At 36.1% G+C, this 20,113-nt stretch overlaps 1 protein-coding gene across 1 annotated transcript in view; it reads left to right on the forward strand.

The window, feature by feature from the left end:
* Positions 1-20,113, forward strand: part of PTPRD (protein tyrosine phosphatase, receptor type D) — a 462,091-nt gene that overhangs the window by 293,763 nt on the left and 148,215 nt on the right. Inside the window, exons 17-18 of the mRNA XM_027863069.1 lie at positions 5,101-5,191; positions 13,252-13,461. Of these exons, the coding sequence (XP_027718870.1) occupies positions 5,101-5,191; positions 13,252-13,461 (301 nt within the window). The remainder of the gene's footprint in view (positions 1-5,100; positions 5,192-13,251; positions 13,462-20,113) is intronic.

The following is a 20,113-nucleotide window of genomic DNA, read 5'->3' on the forward strand; positions in this document are numbered from 1 at the left end:
ACCATTTGTCAATTTTCAAAATACTTTGACATACATTATATCATTTGGTGGGTACATCTGACCCTGTGAGATTAGGAAGGAAGTTACTCTTAGCTGCATTTCATAGAAGAGGAAACCTGAGCTTTCAGTGATGCAATGACTTTTCAAAGTTACATGGCTAGTGAGCATCTGGGAGTCAGACACAGGTCTTCAGATTATCCACTGTGCTGCATTACTTTTCTTTTTAATTTTTTTTAATTTTCAGGCAATTAGGGTTAAGTGACTTGCTCAGGGTCATATAGCTAGTAAGTGTCAAGTGCTTGGTCTGAGATCACATTTGAACTCAGGTCCTCCTGACTTGCTGGTGCTCTATCCACTGCGCCACCTAGCTGCCCCTACATTACTTTTCACACACTGTGTGCGAAACGGTGCAGGAGGAGCTTTGATGAATTTTTTTAAAAAATCTGTGAGTCCCCAGGTACTCATAATTTTACAGTGGATAAGATTTCAGTGAGTAAAGTTACAATATAGAGCAGCATGTATTAAGTACCATAAAATGGACACACTTAATAGTAAATCAATTAGGTATTTATTAAGTACCTGCCAGCGTTCCTGTGAACATAAAGACAGGAATTAAACAGTGTAAATAAGATTTCAAGGAGTTTACACTGTATTAGGGAAGCCCACAGGTACATTTATCATTACATGCAAAAGAGCTACAAGGGAATTGGGTTGGGAGAGAAGAGGCCCTAGCAACTAGAGGAATTAGGGAAGACCAGCCATGCTTTGAAGGAAATTAGGGATGCTAAGAGGAAGAGTAGAGGAGGGAGTGTATTCTAGACAAGGGGAAAAGGAGGTCATCCTAATGCAAAGACAGAGACATCAAAGATGTATTGTCCATTGTGATTATCAGCCAGAATATCAGTTTGTCTCAGGAAGGGGCGCAAAGCATAGAAAATGATGGATTGTGAGCTCCTTGAGGGCAGGGATGTGTCTTCTACTTCTTTTTGTATCCCTGGAACTTAGCACAGTGCATATAAGCTTAATAAATGTTTATTAAGTGCTAGACAGAGAAGTTTGTTTTCGATCTTGGAGCTGACTGGAAGCTACTAGGATTTATTAAGCAGGGATTGCTGTGGTCAGGTCTGTACTTTAGAAGAATCAGTTTGGTATCTGTGTGAATGATAGAATAGAAATGGGAGAGACTTAAGAGAGAAAGACTTTATCTCTTATTAGATATCTCTTGCAATTGTCCAGGCAAGATGTGATGAGGGCCTACACCAAGTGGCTGGCTATATAAGTAGAGAGAAAGGGATGTGAGAAATATGAGAGATATTATGGAGATATAATCTACAAGATTTGGTGACTCACTATTTATGTGAAGTGAAGCAGAGTAAGGAGTTGAAAATGACATTGTGATTTCAAAATTAGGTAATTACTGGGATGATAATGATGTCCTTAATAGAAATAGGGAATTTTGGAAGAGATAGGGGTTTTGGGGAGATGATAACAAATTCTGTTTTAAATGTATTTTGTTCATGATGACTATGGGACATCCAATTTGAAATTCTTAACAGGCAGTTGGAAGACTGGAGCTCAAGAAAGGGACTGTGGCTAGATTTATAAATCTGGAAATCATCTGGATAGAGATGACACACATGGGAGTTGATGGAAGTAGAAGTTGAGAAGAGGGAGAGATCTTTGGGCAATGAGGGAAAGCTTAGTGGAAGATATTATTTTTTCTAGTTTTTGCTGAATGAATAGGATATTGATAGGTAGAAAGGCAAGAGAAAAAGATGGCATGAGCCAGGACATATAGGTGGGAAAGCAAAAAGTCTTAATTATTCACTGAAAATCAGGCATTTCACTTCATGACCTGAAAGCTAGTAATATCCTATAGAGAAATTTACTAAAACCTTTCACTGTGCTTTTCACCTTAATCCCTTGACTCTATTCCCATCTCCACCTTCACTATATAAGTATCTGTTGTAGAGGATTTCTTTTTCCTAGTAAGCAGGGGAGGTTGATTTATTGTGCACTGATAGTGTCAGCTCAGGACAAAATATCAGAACAAAGACCAGTGACCCCCATGACCTGCGATCCAAGTAACAGATTATAAAGTGTTTAGATTCTTTGGGTTAAATGGAAAAATGGAAAATTTCTGTGAACTTCAAACCTGAAGGTATACCCAATAGGGAAAGGTTTTACACAGGTAATTCATTAGATTAAGATCATTTATTGACTTAAGTATTCACTGTGAAATATATACATGGGGAATATAGTTCATCGTGAAATGCAGTTAAACATTAGTTACTCAGTTATTAGCTCATTTTGTGGAGTCTGCCTGAATTTGGAGTTCAGATAATGGGGAGGGGGGGACTAGAGACTTTCTATTGGAGATTGTCAACTCATTCAAACCCCTGGGCTTAATAGTGATGATGCTTTGGTCCAGATACAGATTAGAGCTGCCTTTCTGAATTGCAGCAGCTGTACCTACTCTTGAAGAAGGAAGCAGGCATTGGTATAGAATTTAGGCAATACATATATATACACCACTTCAAAGGGTATGAGCTATTAAAAGGATGGGAGCAATTTAGTTAGGACTACAGTATCAGAGATTTAGAGGTGGAAAGGACCTTCAGGGCCATCTAGGCCAGTTCTCTCATGATACAGGTGAGGAAACTGAGGCTCCTGAAGGTCAAGTGACATTCCCAGTGTCAAATGAGAGGCAGGATTTGAACCTGGTACACCTCTGACTGTTAAGATAGTGATATTTAAACTATATCAGAGTTATTTATGCAAATCACATCTACAAGGTAGGGAAATGAGTATTCAACTCTATCCAACCTTATAAAGATTAAGGATTGGTAGGTTGAGGCAGGGACAGAGGCAGGAATTTTCAATTAAGTGGAGTAGCAGATATTTAATGCCACATTGTTTTCAGTATTAAAGTACTGCTTTGAAACGGTCATTGTTTTGACTGCCATTGATGAATGTTTTGGAGATCAGTCAAGGGTTAACATTATAGACAAATTGCCATACTGTTGATTAATTGCAATGGAGGGGGGTAGTTCCATTTCTTTCCTAGCCAACAAGTACAATGAATAGTTAAGTATCACTGTAGAAGAGTGGATTAAAGAGGAGAGGAGAGAGAGGGAGCAAAGAAACACAGTAGAGAAAGACCTGGAGATGCAGAGAAGGCTGTAGAAAAAGTGTCACTTAAAACTTGAGGCCCTCAGACTGATGTAATGTTTGGGTTTCCTGGCTCAAGATGATAGTAGCTCATTGGTGATCCACTTCTTTGTCTGTTAAACCCTTAACTATCCTCTTGCCTATGCCAATACAAATGATACCTAGCTCCTTCAAGAAGCCTTCCCTGATGAAACCAGTTGCTAATAGCTTATTCCCTCAGACTTCACACAGAATTTCACATTGTACCTCTTTGATATATTTATCATATAATTTTGTGTGTTATCGTGATTTGTTTGTTGTCGTATAACATGATCTAGCCTATGAAGTCAAAAAAGAACCTTCTCTTTACTAAAATTATTATATCCTCCAATATCTAATATAACTTCTAGTATTTAGTGGGTGTGTAATAAATAGTTGTTGGCAAGTGCTTGATAAATGCTAGACGACTGATTATTTGGCTAATTGATTGAATGGTTTACTGTGTCATTACTCTAGGCACAGGGAAAAAGCTCCTCATTTTATCTATATAGTTATTGCCTCCACAGACACAAATTATGGTCCTTCCACACTTTAGTATGAGTTGCTTGGCTTAAAACATTTGCCAATATCATCAATATCTATCATTCCAATGATTAGGATGAAAATAAAAGTATTTACGCCTTGGTTGGATTCATCAGATTTTGTGTTCTGTAGCCATTGATTTTTATATGATTCCATATGATTGCATATGGCTTGTGAGGCACCAGAAAACATATTAGTGGAAGTCCATTTTCTTTGATACTGACAAAAAAAGGAGGTGATCTTCTCAAAAGTGTTTATGAAGTGTATTTACAGCTGTATTACTCATGCTCATGCTTCCCCATGCTTAGTTAATATTACACATATTTTAACATGTTAAAATCTCATAATTCCCAGTCATATTCTGTGAGAAAATTAACTGAGATGGAGGAAGGAATCACACACAACCTCCATCCTTCTGCAATCATCAGGATCCCTAGTTTTGTTGTTGTGGCCTTATCACCTGAGGTTTGTCATTCCCTGATACAGATCCCAGCCCCTCCATACCTTTAAAGGGAGTCTTTGTGAGTTGCTGTGGATGAAAAATTTCCTCTTCTGATGGATTATCTGGTAATGAGCCTCTCAAAATGTAGGGAGGCTGATCTTGTGACCAGATACAAAGTCCACCTCTGGCCCTATACTTGAAGCCTTCCTGGCTCAAGGAAGACCTACCTGAGCTTGTGTGCTATTTTCAGAGCATTTGAGTTACCACAGTCAACTATACTTAATAATGGAATATCAGAGTAGAATTCAGTACAAGTTACCCTTCCTTAATAAATGAACACTTTATAAGAGAGATTAAAAGTGGGGGTTTCACATTACAGAAATCCCACCTGTCTAAATGTAATTTTAGTTATGCTTATAAAGCCAGTGCACAATTTTAGTATGCTTATCCTATCTTGTAAAAATGCCAGTTATCAAATGGAGAAGGTATGGTATGATGAACAAAATGTTTAGTCTTGGAAATTGGAAGATAAGACCTCTTTCTATCCAAGGAAACAGAGAGAACTGGATTGGGTTGCCTCTGAAACATCCCAGTTGTGCGACTATGAGGAGTTGTTTAACCTCTAAATGCTTTGAGTAATTCTCTAATAAAATATGCTGCAGAAGGAGTTAGTTGATAATCTGTATTGTAGAATTGCCTTCTAGAGATATTATAATATTTCATCATCAAAGTTGCAATGAAATGCCTATGTGTTCTGTTTGAAAAAGTGAAAAAAATTGATGATGAGTCCTTTGAGAGGAGGATGTGCCATCCATTTAATTTGCCTTTAATCTCGGTCGTTGTAAAAAAGATAGTTTTAAGTCAGTATACACACTTAATTACTTGAATTTATTTTAACCATTTTGTATGTAACTATTTCTTTTTAGGGGTTACTATATAGTAATTGTGCCTTTGAAGAAGTCACGTGGAAAATTTATCAAGCCATGGGAAAGTCCAGATGAAATGGAATTAGATGAGGTAAATGTCTCTTTTGTTTATTTCATTACATTGGCTGTTTAATTAATTAAATAGTGATCACACTATGATGGTCTCTAGGCTGTTTGCTACCTTTACACGTATTTCTAGTATGAGTTATCAGTGTATATGTTTACAATCCTTAAGGCACCAGCCCAAAGATACCATTGCTTAGTTTCAGTAAAGTGAACAAATGGTCTAATTATTGTTGGCTTTAGTATTTTCCCCTTTGCCCATTGTAAACGATGTTGCAGAGGTACAGGAGGTGAAGTGAGCTGTCTTAAAAGTTTAATCATCATTGATATGAACTCCAATAATGGTCTACTTCATTAATGAGGTGTTGGCCCAAGCTATAATGAATGCTAAATTGCAATTTGCATTGTATTTTAACATTTGACTTACCTTGTGGCTTTTATGTGTGATGCATATAATTCTACTGATAAGGAAATTATTTTTTTCAGTCTCTTTCATGTTTAAATCCAGAAATTCAAAACAGGTTTGGACAGGGAGAAATTTATAGTGTTTTATCTAGTCTTTGTATCATCTTCATGCAAACCTGCAGTAGGTATTTAATAAATCTTATTAACTCTCATTAAACAAATCAATAAATGAATTGACTAGTATCACAACAAGTAAACTCAATATAATACCTACAGCAAATATAATGTGTAGGTTAATTATGGTCTTGATTTCCTGCACTTTGCTTGAAAAGAATTGCATGGGTGCATTTCATTTTATGTAATTAGCTGCTCCAAAAAAAGAAAAAAGAAAAAAAGAACAATTGTGTGTAAATTGTATTTTTGTAAATTGGATTTATGGGATCCCTAGCTGAATGGGCTTTTATAGATTGTCAGGTCTAATCTCCTTATTTTATGGGTGAAAAAATTTAAGCAAAGAGAAGCAAAATGACTTGCCCCAAAGCACATACATATATAGTAGCTGAGCTGTATTTGTAAATGTAGCAAAGGGTATTGCTATTTAAATAGATATTATCATGAATCCCTTTGCAAAGGATTTTTAAAGGACTTCTATTAAATTGATTTCTTTTAAATAGTAGATTTACATAAGTAAGATACTCATTGTAAATTATTTCATTCATTCATACATACATACATGCATACATATATGATGTGTGTGTCTGTATTTAGTTTGGTTTGGTTTGGTTTTTGCTTCTCCATAAGTCTAATTAATTAAGAATAAGAACTTGCTATAACATATTTTCAGAGAAGTAACATTTACTACTATATGACCCCATTTGGGGTTTTCTTAGCAAAGATACTAGAGTCATTTGCCGTTTTCTTCTCCAGTTCAATTTAGAGATGAGGAAACTGAGGCAAACAGGAGTAAGTGACTTGCCCAGGGTCCCACAGCTAATAAAAGCCTGAGGCCAGATTTGAACTCAAAAAGATGAGCCTTCCTGACTCCAGGGCTGGTACTCTATCCACTGCACCACCTAGTTGCCCCTATGTTATCATTAAGTCAGTAGTCGAGGGGTTTATCAAATATCCTAGGCATCATTTCCCTAACATTGTCAAATAATTTAGATACTTTTTAAATTGATTTTTCCCCTCCTATTCAGAAGATAGAGTGAAGGAAATCATTATCTGTGATACTGGAAGAATAATAGTCCTTCATCAGAAGATGCAAAAGGATTAGTTGGTCTCTTCTAAGTAATGCAAAGCAAGACATGATTTTTCTTGCAGCTGACTAATCAATTAAAGACTGAAAATTCATTATTTTAATCAGTTCTCAAATAATTTCCAACAATGTCTCCATTCCATTTTGATTAGAATTAGATTTTTAAAACTATGTGACCTACTGTCTCTATTCCTTTATTTATAAAAAATAAACCGACAAAAATGTTTTTCATGACGCTGAGATAGATAGTCCAACGTTGCATCAAATGCATTTAAGCATTAAGATCTATTTTTTTAAAAGTCACTTGGTAGTAAGTAATGAAAGCTGACTTAATATTACAGCCCAATTTTAACCTCCAGAATCCCCATCATAATGCAGTAGGGCTAATAGATTAAAGTGCTAGGCTCTATGACATTGAACTTCCTTGCAATTAAATTCTATGGGTCTGTGCTGCCGATTCCCATAACAAAGGGTCATTTTAATCATCCTGCAAGTTGTGGTGCATTAATCTGTATAATAGTTTGATAAAGAACATTTATTAATTCAGAAATATTTGGGTCAGGATGGGTTGTTTCCCACTTTTTTACTGACATAATTGAGACCACATTGTAGAATTAATGGTGGAAGAAATAAGATATGCATTGACTGGAAAATGAAAATTATTTCTGATAAAGAACCCAAGCCCTTTATATATCTTTTGGAAGTACCTCCAATACATCAAGTAACTATTGTAGAGGGGAACGAATGAGTAGTAAGCAATGTTCTCACTTTATGCTTACTCATCTACTTTCTGATCCCTCCAGACTCTTTTTTTTTTCTTGTGGATAATATAAAAGCTTTGTCGTAATTTCATCGTGCCACTTGGCACTGCCAAATATGACAAAGCAGTGCTACTCAGATGAAAGTCTTAAATATGTTTGACCGAGTAATTTTTTTAAAAGCCTGTAATTCAATTTGTTGGAAACCCCTCAAATGAGAGAATGGTGGCCTAAGGGAATTTCCGCAGCTATGACTCATATCTATGCCTATAAAAATTGAAGGATGGTTCTGAAAGAGAATTACTCCCAACATGATCTTCTAGTTTGTCCCATTCTGTTTAGGGGGCCTCCCAAAGTGATAAATTCCATGAACACAACTCCTGTTATCAAGGCCAGTTCAGGCACATCCATCATTACCAATAGCAAAATGAGAGTATTAGTTATATTTATTAATAGTAGCTCACATTTATATAGTATTTTAAGGCTTAAAGGGTATTTTCATCTCAGTATCCTCTGGGGATAGGTAAATAAGGATTGTCATTCTCACTTTACAAATAAGGAAACTGAGGGCAGAGAAAGGAGGTCACTTAGAACCATAGGCTCCTAGGTTCAGAGCTAGAAAGGAATATAAAGGTAATTTAGTCTACCCCGCTCCATTTATAGATGAGGAAACTGGGGCCCAGAAGGGTAAAGTGAATTGCCAAAAAAAGAAAAATCACACAGCAAATGGCTGACCCAAATCAAAGTTAATATTATTTCCACTGGACCACACTAGCCCCTCTAGTTATTCAAGGTGATGTGCTATAAGTCAGGACTTGATCACAGGTCTAGGGACAACCCAAACACTATCATGTGATCTTTGAGTTTAATTGCACATTACTGATTTGTAATGGGATGGTGGGGCCAATTTGTGATTGTGACAACAATGTAGCTACCATTTGCTGCCATCCAAACACAGCTTCATGATTTAGAATATAACAGAGGCAGCATTCCATACAAATAAATGCAAACTGAAGGGGTTCTATTTGTGACCTGAATGGTTGCTTTTGAGGTACGGTGCACATTTGGAGTACCATGCAGACCAGAACAATTCAAACATCTCAAATACCTAGGAGTTTAGATAGTAACCCCTGGGAATGACAGGAATATGGATGAATTATGATAGCATCCTACCTCGAAAATATGAATGAAATCAAGGGTACATTCAGGGTTTGATCAGTGCGGTGGAAGTGGTATGCTGATATATTCACACAAACTACTGCTATTTGTACTTGATTAACTGGCTTTCAAAGGGAAACGTATCTGACCAATAATATGTTTGCTTTTATCACACTTAGTGACTGCTGACATTTACATTACATCTATGCTGACCTTTTTCCTGATTCCCCAAAAGCAACATTTCCTCTAGCATATGAGGTCAGTTTAAAAAGAAAAAAAAGGACTTTTACAGTTGACCATACATCTTTAAAAGAAAAATAACCTAACCTAACCTAACCTTGTAGATGTAGGACAAATACACAAATTATCAAATATTTCTTAGCATAAACTTAGGATCAGTAGAACTTAAGGCATTTCACTCATGAGGATATCTCTCTATTTGGGGATTAGTTGAGGAATTTAATAAAATTCCACAATGTGATTATTTTTTTCTTGTTTTACAAAACAAATCAGAGGCAGCTAGATGGCGCAGTGGATAGAACACTGGCCCCGTAGTCAGGAGGACATTGAGTTCAAATGCGGCCTCAGACCAAACACTTGACACTTACTAGCTATGTGACCCTGGGCAAGTCACTTAACCCCAATTGCCTAAAAAATAATAATAATGAATAAATCAAACTTTTGACCAGAAAGGTTACATTTGATATCAAGGTTTTTTCCACATTATTTAATTATTTTTTCAGTTCCATTAATATCTAATTTTTTCCATATGTAGTTAAAGAATCTGAGTTTTGCACTGGGATCTGTAAAGGATCTTAGAGCACATTTAGTCAAACACATTTATTTAATAGATGCGGAAGCTGAGATCTGGTGTATGGTAACATGGGAGCAAGGAGGAGAGAAAGGGACATGACATGCTAAAAGTCATTAGACTAGTTTGTTGCAAAAGAGAGTCTTAAGCTCAGATCTTCTGTTTCCTAATCTGATGATACTCTTTTGAACTGCAAATTAATTTATGAAATGAGGCAGTCATGCCCACTTCTTTTACCACGGTGGCAGTGGGAAGTGAGGCTGCCCTCATGCTTTAAAAAAGCATAGAGAGTACAGAGACCGGACAAGCAGTGTGAAGGGGTCCCGAGGCAGACAACTTGGGGTCAGGGTTGTGGTGCTAGATGAAAGTAGGCAGAGTGAGGAGGAGAATGGGCAGGGAGATAAGCACAAAGAATCGCTTGCTGAATCATGGAGTAAAGGTGAGAGTATTTGGCAGCATGGATGCAAATGAAGATGGAACATACTTGGGGGGCAAGAGATGGAGGCTTCATATTTATAGGAGCAGACTAACTCTGGTCTATGCCTCCTTGGGTTTAGTTCATTAACATATACAAATAATCTCAAATTACTGGTAAAACTTTAAAGTTAACATTTGCAAGTAATCTCAGAGTAACCAGTAACATCTGGTGTTCCGCTGGTCTTACTGCAGGTTTCTGGAATTTATTTGAGATTTACATATCATGGGATCAAAAGGCCCTGACAGCAGTATGATACAATTTGTAAATTATGCTCCTTTGATCTTTGGGAAGATCTGTGCATGAATTCTAGGTTCCCCTTTGCAATTTTACTTCCTGCTGTTATTACTTCATACCAGCTACTTATAAACTGGCTTACTGTATTGACTGGAAGGGTGGTGGTGGTCAAGGGGACCAGAACATTATACAGCTTTTAACATAGCTTTCTTTTATAATGTAGGTTCATAGATTTAGACATGGAAAGACCATTAAAGCTATCTAGTTCAACTCCCTTATTTTCAGATGAGGAAACTGAGGCCAGAAAAGGTTGAATGATTTGACTGAGTTCATGCAGACAATACTATTGTCAAATATTATTAAAGGTATTCTAGACATGTGGGTAGAATGTAAATTTTTTATATATCTTTTTTATATTTCATCAATAGATCAAATCCAAATAACCAAGAAAATATTAAAGTATCTGAAATAAAGCCTTATTAAAAGACAATCATTATGTGGACATACTTCTTTTCTATTGTGATAGTATGTCCTTGAAATTTTAGTTAAAAATCTCACACTCATTTATTTGTCTCTGAGAAATTCGGAGTAAACATGTTATTTTATGCCTTTGAGTTAACTGCCTGGTGAATTTGGTAATCAGCATAGGGGAAAAAAAGATCCATACTCAATCACTAGAAACTTAAAGAAACTGTAATTGAAACTTACTATAGTGAGCATGTATTATGATAAAAATACCTCATAAGAATCACCTCTAGTCACTTTCATACTGTTGTAAGGATCAAAAGGGATAATATTTGTAAAGCACTTCACAGTGCCTAGCACACAGTAGGTATTATATAAATGTTATCTATTGCTATTATTATTATTATTATTATTATTATTATTATATACATTATTTTATTGTAGCCTTACAATGACACTGTGAGGTAGATACTAGAGGTATTCTAATTCACATTTCATGATGAGGAAATAGATTCAAAGAGGTTAGTATGATAACCACAAGGTGTGAGACCTAGGGTTTGATTAAAAGTCCGCCCAATTCCAGGTCCATTCCACCCCACTATCCGTTAGGCTATACTACTCAACTTGGTAAATAGAAACCACTCTAATGCTGACAGATCTTTGATGACACACTTTGATCAAACATGTGGCTTGACTTGATACACTTTAAGACAGAAATAATTTAAGTTTGGACTAGTGTAAATAATGTTGATTTCATTTATTTTAGTGTCTAAGGAGAAAAGGGTACATAATCTGAAGTTAAATGGTATCTTGTTTTGGTAAAATAGGTTGGTAGCTCTTCTGTACTTCTCTCCAAGGACATTCTAAATAAACAGAAAGTTATGTTCATCTTGATGAACAAACCTCAGATTCACATTGTACTAGTCCTCCATTTTTTTGTGTGTGTGAGGCAATTGGGGTTAAGTGACTTGCCCAGAGTCACACAACTACCCTGGGAGGTAGGTGCTATTATTATCCTCATTTTATAGATAAGGAAGTTGAGGCAAACAGAGATTAAGTGACTTAGCCAGGGTCACACAACTAGTAAGTATCTGAGGCTGGATTTGAAATCAAGTCTTCCTGACCCCAGGCCCAGGACTCTATCTACTGTGCCACCTAGCCACCTTATTTAAAGTGCTTCATGAACCTTAAAGCTCTCTACAAGTGTCAGTGAAGAGAAGGGAGTCTGTAGTACATTATTAGCCTTCATGTGGTATCAGGATTCAGTAGAAAATTCCATAGAATTCAAGTATGTTAGCTGTGGGAAGGCTCCTAGAAATCATGTAATTTGACCTCTTCCCTTTTGAGAAATGAGTAAACTGAGGCTCAAAAGAAAATCAGGACATTTGATCTAAACTTTATTGGAACCACTTTCTTTGTATTAAGTGCTCTGATTCTTATTAGTCTTTGGATCAGTGCTTATAATTATTGAAGTCTGGAACATAATGTAGTATATTACTGAGCACTTGTAATAATTGAGCATAAAAGGGTGGTCTTATGGTCATTCAAAACAACATATGATCCAAAAATAGTTTTTTTGTTAAACTTAGAGTAGAATGTTCCCTCATCTTCATCCCAGAAATGATTGTCAGATTTAAATACATTTTCATTTACTAATATATCCCAGATAAAAGGAGGAGTAGCTATACCAGGAATGCTGTATGTCAGGGAGAAACTTGTTTGGGATTAAAATATGAATAACCTCCTAAATGGTTAATTAAAACTTGATCTGCAAAATCATGAAATGTGAGGCACCATCTATTTACATATTTATAAATAACATATCAATTTCACTGTGCAAATAAAAATATTCAGTCATTTTATGTTGGTGCTGGAGGAAATTCTGCTCACTCTGTAAAGTGCCTTTTGCCAGAAACCTAAGCAAAAGTATGACTCAGAGTATATCTATAAAGTCAAGTAATGTTTATGTTGACTAATTAAAATACAGGCATAGACATGGTTGTTTAGTTAAGGAATTGTAGAGTAGTGGAAAGAACAGGATCTGTGTTCAAATCTTGATTCTTAACTCTTATTTTCTGTGTAAGCTTGTGTAAGTTGCTGCCCTTCTTTGGGCCTCAGTTTCTTTTTTCTTTAAACTCTCCTAACTCTAAATTTTATGCTCCCTGAAAGAAGCTAATTTTCCTTATGTAAGTTTTAATTTGGTATTGACTTTTTCTTTGTAGAGTTTTGTGAGTGTGGACAATGATATTATTTACTGAAAATTGACCTCTTTGGTCATGTTAACTTCTGAGCAACTTGATAGTAACCTCCAGTACCTCATCTTAACAAGAAAGGCAAGAAATGGAAAAACTGAGAGAATTGAGATTTATCGATGCTGACATACTCAATGAAATGCAGATAAATTGTGTTTAGTTGGGTTTTGGTCTTGAAATACATTTCCCCATTAAACTGTCAATAGTTTCTATTATTGTTGTTTACATATCTCTTTCTTTCCATCCCTCTCCAAAAAAAAAAAAAAAAGCTTCTTAGGGAGATATCTCGGAAACGCAGGAGCCTCCGTCACGAAAGAGAGGTTGAACTAAAGCCATATATTGCTGCTCATTTTGATGTTCTTCCTACTGAATTCACCCTGGGGGATGAAAAACATTATGGCGGCTTCACAAACAAGCAGCTTCAGAGTGGTCAAGAGTACGTCTTCTTTGTCTTGGCTGTCATGGAGCACGCGGAGTCGGTAAGATTACTGTGCTGGGGAGTTTATTCCAATAAAGATGAGTGCAGTTTAACATTTGTGAAATGCCTACCACTGTGCTAAGTGCTCAGGATACAGACAGGCCAAAATGAAATACTTCCTGCTTTAAAGGAAATTTTATTCTTTTGGAAAAATCATATATGTGTATATATATAATATGTATATATGTATATATGTATATATGTGTGTGTGTATGTATATGTATATATACATATATACACACACATATATACATGTACACACACATACATAGTATATATGTATATATGCATGTACATATATTGTATGAATATACAAACATATACACATGTGTATACATGCAAACATATACGCTCATATATACAAAATGTGTGTACACATATTTTTATATATGCCTGTGTCTATGCATGTGTATAAATATGTTTGTGTGCATATATCTGTGTATATATGTACATGTATGATCTATACATATAGTATATACACATATCTATATGCAGATATAGATTTATAAATATAGATAATATGAACATAAATAAAGATAGTAATTTTAGGAGAGAGAAGGCACTAACAATGTGGGGATCAAGAAAGGCTTTCATCTTGGGTGGGGAGGGTTGGAGAGGCAAGAAAAAAGAAATTTACAAGATAACTTTATTATATATTTAAAGGGAATAGCAAGTTTTACGTAATAGATTTGCAGGTTCATGTGCAATCGTCTTTTTTTTTTCCATTCTACTGTGTTATAGAAATGCTTGTTTTATTCCATGAATTAAAAATAAATAAAAAGTAAAAAAAAAGAAAGACTTCAAGTAAGATGTGACATTTAAGTTGATTCTTTAAGGAAGCTAAACAATTTTCAATGTAGAACTTTATCATCTCATAAATAAGGACTGTTTCATTTATTGAATGTGTATTCCCAATGAGACAGCCTGTGCACAAGGGTAGGAAATAGAGGCCCAAAATCAGGGAATGACTAGAATATAGAATGCTTGAAGGGGAGTAAAGATTTTTCAAAGTATGGAAAAGTTGACTGGAGAGTGGACTTTAAATGCTGGGCTGGTGAGTTTGTGTTTTTTCCTAGAGGCAATAGGGAGTTTCTGAAGATTTTTTTAGCTGGATAGGTATATACTCTGACTAGTGATCTGGGAAGGTTATTATTGCAGCTCTGTGGAGATGGAATTGAAGAGTGGTGATGCTGGAAACAAAGAAATAAATGTAGGGGCTATTATAAGAATCCAGATAATCATCAATCCATCACCAGTTATCTATTTAGCTCCTACTCTGTGCTAGGCACTGGGGATACAAATTCAACAAATGAAACAGTCCTTCTTTACAAGATGTTAAGACTTGCCTATAGAGTGAAAACCTTGTGAATGGAGAGAATAGGGAGGAAATTTAACAGGACTCAGCAATTGGTTGAATATAGAAGAGGGGAAGGGAGAGAGAAAAGTCAAGATTTACTCCATGCTTGCTGGGATGAACTAGGAAAGATTGTAGGAATCTACTCCTAATAGGGAAGTTTAGGGTAGAAAATCTAGTTGTTTAAATGTTAAGTTTGTTTTGTAAGCCTTTATTTTATTTAGGCAGCTTAGCATTGCTCGACTTTAAAGACACATTTTTGAGTAATATTTTATTTATATTTTTAACAATTGGCACTTTACATAGTGAGGAGAATTTTCTCCCAACCAACATAACAATGACTAATATCTCATTGTGCCTGTCAAATTATTTTCCTGTGAGCCATGTAAGAGGAAGTAACCAATAGGCAGTTGATCATGCATTTCTAGACTTAGGAGAGAAAGAAAGTTCTGGATACAAAGTTTGCCAAGCCATCTTCAGATAGATGATTATTAAGTCCATCATTGAGATCACTTAAGATAGAGAATTTAAAGAGAAGAGAAAATGGTATCGCAGAGAGCTGTGTAGAACATTCCTAGCAAAGAGACACAAGGGGCAGAAGCAAAGGAAAGTCAAACCAGTAGAAGAAGAATTAGAGGAATGCCAAAGAAACCAATAGAGGAGAGCATGCCCAGATGGCCAATGGTGTAAAAAACTACTTCGACATCGGCACTAAGAATAGACCATCAGATTGAACAATTGTGAGATTACTGGGAAAATTGGAAAGAACAGTTTCAGGCAAGTTGTGGGGTTAGAATTCAGATTTCAAGAGTTTGAGGATTAGGAAGTGGTGGCAATGAATTTAGATGGCTTATTCTAGACTATGGAGGGGAGGAGAGATATAGATTCCTCATCTTCAATAAGTGTCTCTGGGCTCTTCTGGCTTATTTCCAATAAGCATCTAGCCTAAAAGGAATATATAGAATCTATACTGTGATACAGTTATTTAGACCCATGCAGGAAATCTTGTTATCTACAAAGAAGCAGTATGCTGTAGCAGAAAGTGCACTGCATTTGGTGTTAAGGAGCTCATTTTAAATCCTGCCTATATTACTTACAAGCTTTGTGACCTTGAACAAGTTTTCTCTTTTTTGGGCCTTTGTTTTCTTACCTATAAAATGAAGGAGTTGGACTACATAAGTGGTGTCAAACTCAAATAAAAATAGACTTAGAAAACCATAAATTGACATTTATTTTGTATTTTCATTTTTTTATTAAACATTTCCCAATTATATTTTAATCTGGTTTGGACCTTGAGTTTGACACGGATGGACTAAATAATTTCCACGATCCCTTCCATCTTCAATATATATGAGGCTACAGTATAAGCAGATCCTTTTGGTGCTTCTGTTAATTAAATATTATTGGATAGATCCCATTAGATTCCCAATAAAAATTGATTGTATTAAGACAAGGCTGCAATTTATTCTATAAACATATTTTTACCTGAACACATCCTTACTTGAAGAGAATATTCGGATCATCTAATCACTATGTTGAACCTCCATAAATCAGAGATCTGAGTTTATGAAATTACTGTGGGAACTTGGGAAATGAGTTTCTCTTTAAGGATATCCCAGAAATGAAGTTTGGAGTGATGTGTTTGTTTTTTTTTTTTTCTTTTGGTTTTGGCTTTGAATTTGGAAGCACCATTGAGACAGTGATGCTCATTCCCAAAATTCGTTGGGAAGATCTGTCTAATGTGAGACAAGCACTGCTGACTTCTTTAATTATAGTAATTTACTTGTGACTCTATCAGTGGAATGTAAGAAAGTTAGAAAATAATTCAGTAATAAGGAGAATTCCTGAGGTGATCCAAATAACGAGTTGTATTCTCTTATGTAATTCATCTTGTTCTTATGTCCCTTCATGCTTGGGTTGCTTTAGCTGAATGTAATACTGCTTTTTTTTTTTAAATCAAGGAAAGACAGAAATAGGATGGGAAAAAAAAAGCATGGTAGTTCACATTCAGATTTAGTGTCTCATATTCTGGGTGGTAAGTTTTAATTGGTTCCTCAGTCTGCCAGGCACCATAATTGGGTTCAGCCAGTCAGGTCCCCTCCCTCACCTCCTGCTTTCAATAATAGGAAGCTTATCAAAGGATTCTCTACATCAGGAATTGGTGCAGAACTGTGGATCTTCTTTTCAAGTGGCTACAAAAATTCCCAAGTAGAAAATCAAACCCAAAGGCAGCCTTTCTACATAGGTTACCTTTGTGCACGGTTGTCATTTGAAAAGAAAACGATTGGCTTCTTGGAATTTTGAATGTGCAGGATAAACTTTTTGCTTCAGTGTAAAGGTTGTAAGGCAGAACATCAAGGGAAGGGAAATTTGGAAACATTTTTATTTAAAAAAAAAACTACCTTGTCTGAATTTAAAGAGAATTAAAAACACTGTTGGAATACATTGGAGAAGGCACCCACAGAGTAATGCTATGAGAAAATCACAGCAAAGGGAGAAATTCAATCTCTTTTCCACCCCAGCTCACACCAGAGAAGGTTTTCTTTCTCTAATCTGGAAATCATAATTGAATTTATTTCAAGTCAAGAAGTTATCCCTTCACTATGGAATTTATCCCTTTTTTCTTGAATTTCCCCCACTCACTTCTCCATCAAAATAAGTCAATAAGTCAAAATAAGCTAACATCATTTGTTTCAAATATTTCTTAAGTGCCTTCAGTGTAGGAAGATCATCAGCTGAGAGGTCTTGTCTCTGACAAGTAGGTGTTCAATTGAGCAATGCTGCTGGCATTCAGTACTCATACAGGTTTTTGGTCTTCCCAAAGTGCTTTCAGATTCCTGATTGAATAAAGTACTTAGCATCTCTATAGATAGATGAGTTAATTACCTGCAAAAAATGAGAGTAGCAAACAAAAGAAATGAAGACACCAAATGAGTTCAAATCCGGCCCCAGACACTTGACACTTACTAACTGTGTGACCCTGGGCAAGTCACTTTTAACCCCATTGCCTAGCCTAAAAAAAAAAAAAAAGTTGGGTAAAAATTTTGTTTTGTTTTTAATTTCCACAAGCCTCAATCTTTCTTGATTTGGTTTTCATATGAAATCCAAATGTGTCTTGTGGAGAATTGTGTTTAGAGTTCCTGTAAAGATCTCATCCAACAGAATTCTGTGTGCTAAAGTCTGTCCTTCAAGACTGAGAGTGACAGAGAGCATAACACAGAAACCCACCATTCCTTAGAATCCTTAGTATGACTGTGCATAAGCCACTTGACTTCTTTGGTCTTCAATTTCTGCATCTGTAAAATGAGGGGTTGGGACACATCCCCTCTGAGGCCTCAATCCATTCTAGGTTTCTGGTCATATGATGTGACTTTGAACTGCCTATCTCCAAATTAGTCCTTTTGTGATCACAGGCATCCATTCCCATCCTTGCACCATAGTTCATCATCTGTAAAGTTAAGGGATTGGACTAAATGGCCTGGAACGTCTCTTCCACCCCTCAGATCTCTGCTCTAGGATCTGAGGATCCTGTTTGGAGTGGTGTCTCAGAAACTGGGCTGGAAAGATCGCTGGCTTTAGAGAATCAGACCCTCTGTTCAAATCCTCTGTCACTGGCACCTTTGGTAATGATGGACAAGACAAATGTAACTTCTTTGAACCTCAGTTTTTCTTCTGTAAAATTAGAGGGTTGAACTAGATGACTTCCATAGTTTTAAGCTCTGATTCTCTAATCCGTTGTTCTTGAAAGGTTAGAAAAATAGCTTAGTTCTCCTTTCCATGCAATTGAAGGGCTAGCTAAGCTTTTTCCTGGACACACAGTCAATCTTGACTAAAGAGTATAATGCATCTTGGGCACCTTGGGATAGCTAGGCTGGGCATGAGATCTAGAGTCAGGAAGACCCAAGTTCAAATCTGGTCTTAGACACTTAATGTCTGTGTGACCCTGGGCAAGTCACTTAACCTCAATATGCCTTAGTTTCCTCATCTGTAAAATGAGGGTAATAATGTCATCTGCCTCTCAGAGTTATTGTGAGGATCAAATGAGATAATAATTATAAAGTGCTTAGCACAGTACTTGGCACATAGTAAGTGTATTTAAGTGTTAGCTATTATTGTTAATACCAGGCAGTGAGCAAGAGCCTGTGTTGTCTTAGCAGACAACTGAATGAAAAGCTTGCTATCATCCCTTAGAGCACCTTTCTTCTTGAACTGAACCTACCCTACCCTACCACCAGCCCTTCTCAATTGCCCTTCATATGGTATTCATTGTATATCTGTAGTTGGGTCTCACCTAGTTGTTTTTTTGGGGGGGGGCTTTTTCTTTTTGGTGAGGTGATCAGGGTTTTTGTTGTTGTTGTTGTTTTGGCTAGGCAGTGGGGTTAAGTGACTTGCCCAGGGTCACACAGCTAGTAAGTGCCAAATGCCTGAGGCTAGATTTGAGTTCAGGTCCTTCTGACTCCAAGGATGGAGCTTTATCCACTGCACCATCTAGCTGCCCCAGTCTCACCTAGTTATAAGAGAATATGCTCAAAACTCAGCATTGACTTATAGCAAAGACATAAATCTGATTTCATGACATAATCAGCTGAGCTCATTGGTTGTATATCTTTCTGGTATCCATTCATTTTAATCTTCTACCAACCCTCTTTATCTACTCCATTCAGCCAACTGGTCTTTTTTAGTTTTATACTCATTTCATATAACCCTGGGTAATAGGCAATATAGGGAGAAATTATCAGTCAGCATAAACAAGAAGATATATGATGAATAGATATGACAAGTCTAAATCTTATCTTGGCTTATCCTATAGCTGTGGACATTAATTAGCATGGATAAGCCCCACTTCCTTGTTTTATGAAATATTGGTATCATTTACATGATCAAAATAGTTATATTATCTACCATCCTAGTTCTTCTCTCATCATTTTACTGGTATTTATCTCCCCTCTAAGTTGATACAGAATCTTTGAGGGACAAGAATTCAGTGTTTGGCACATCATAATACCTTGCTTTTTTAAGTGGTATTTTATGTGGTCATTTGATCCTGGGCCATTGTTAATGAACATGCTGTTATAAACCCATTTCTTAGGTTTTCATTGGAAACTTCAACTGCGTCGTCTGAAGTCATAAAACCAGTAAACTATAGAGCTGGAAAATAACCCCAGGTCTTCTGTAAGCTTAATGTCCTTGACACAAAATATCTTACTGTCTTCCAGCTCACAGTAGATGTTTAATAAATACTTATTGATTCATTAATGACTAGTACTTAAGAGTTTTAGAAGATATTACACATTATTGA

The sequence above is a fragment of the Vombatus ursinus genome, unplaced genomic scaffold (genome assembly GCF_900497805.2).
Source record: "Vombatus ursinus unplaced genomic scaffold, bare-nosed wombat genome assembly UNPS02014770.1, whole genome shotgun sequence".
Lineage (NCBI taxonomy): Eukaryota > Metazoa > Chordata > Mammalia > Diprotodontia > Vombatidae > Vombatus > Vombatus ursinus.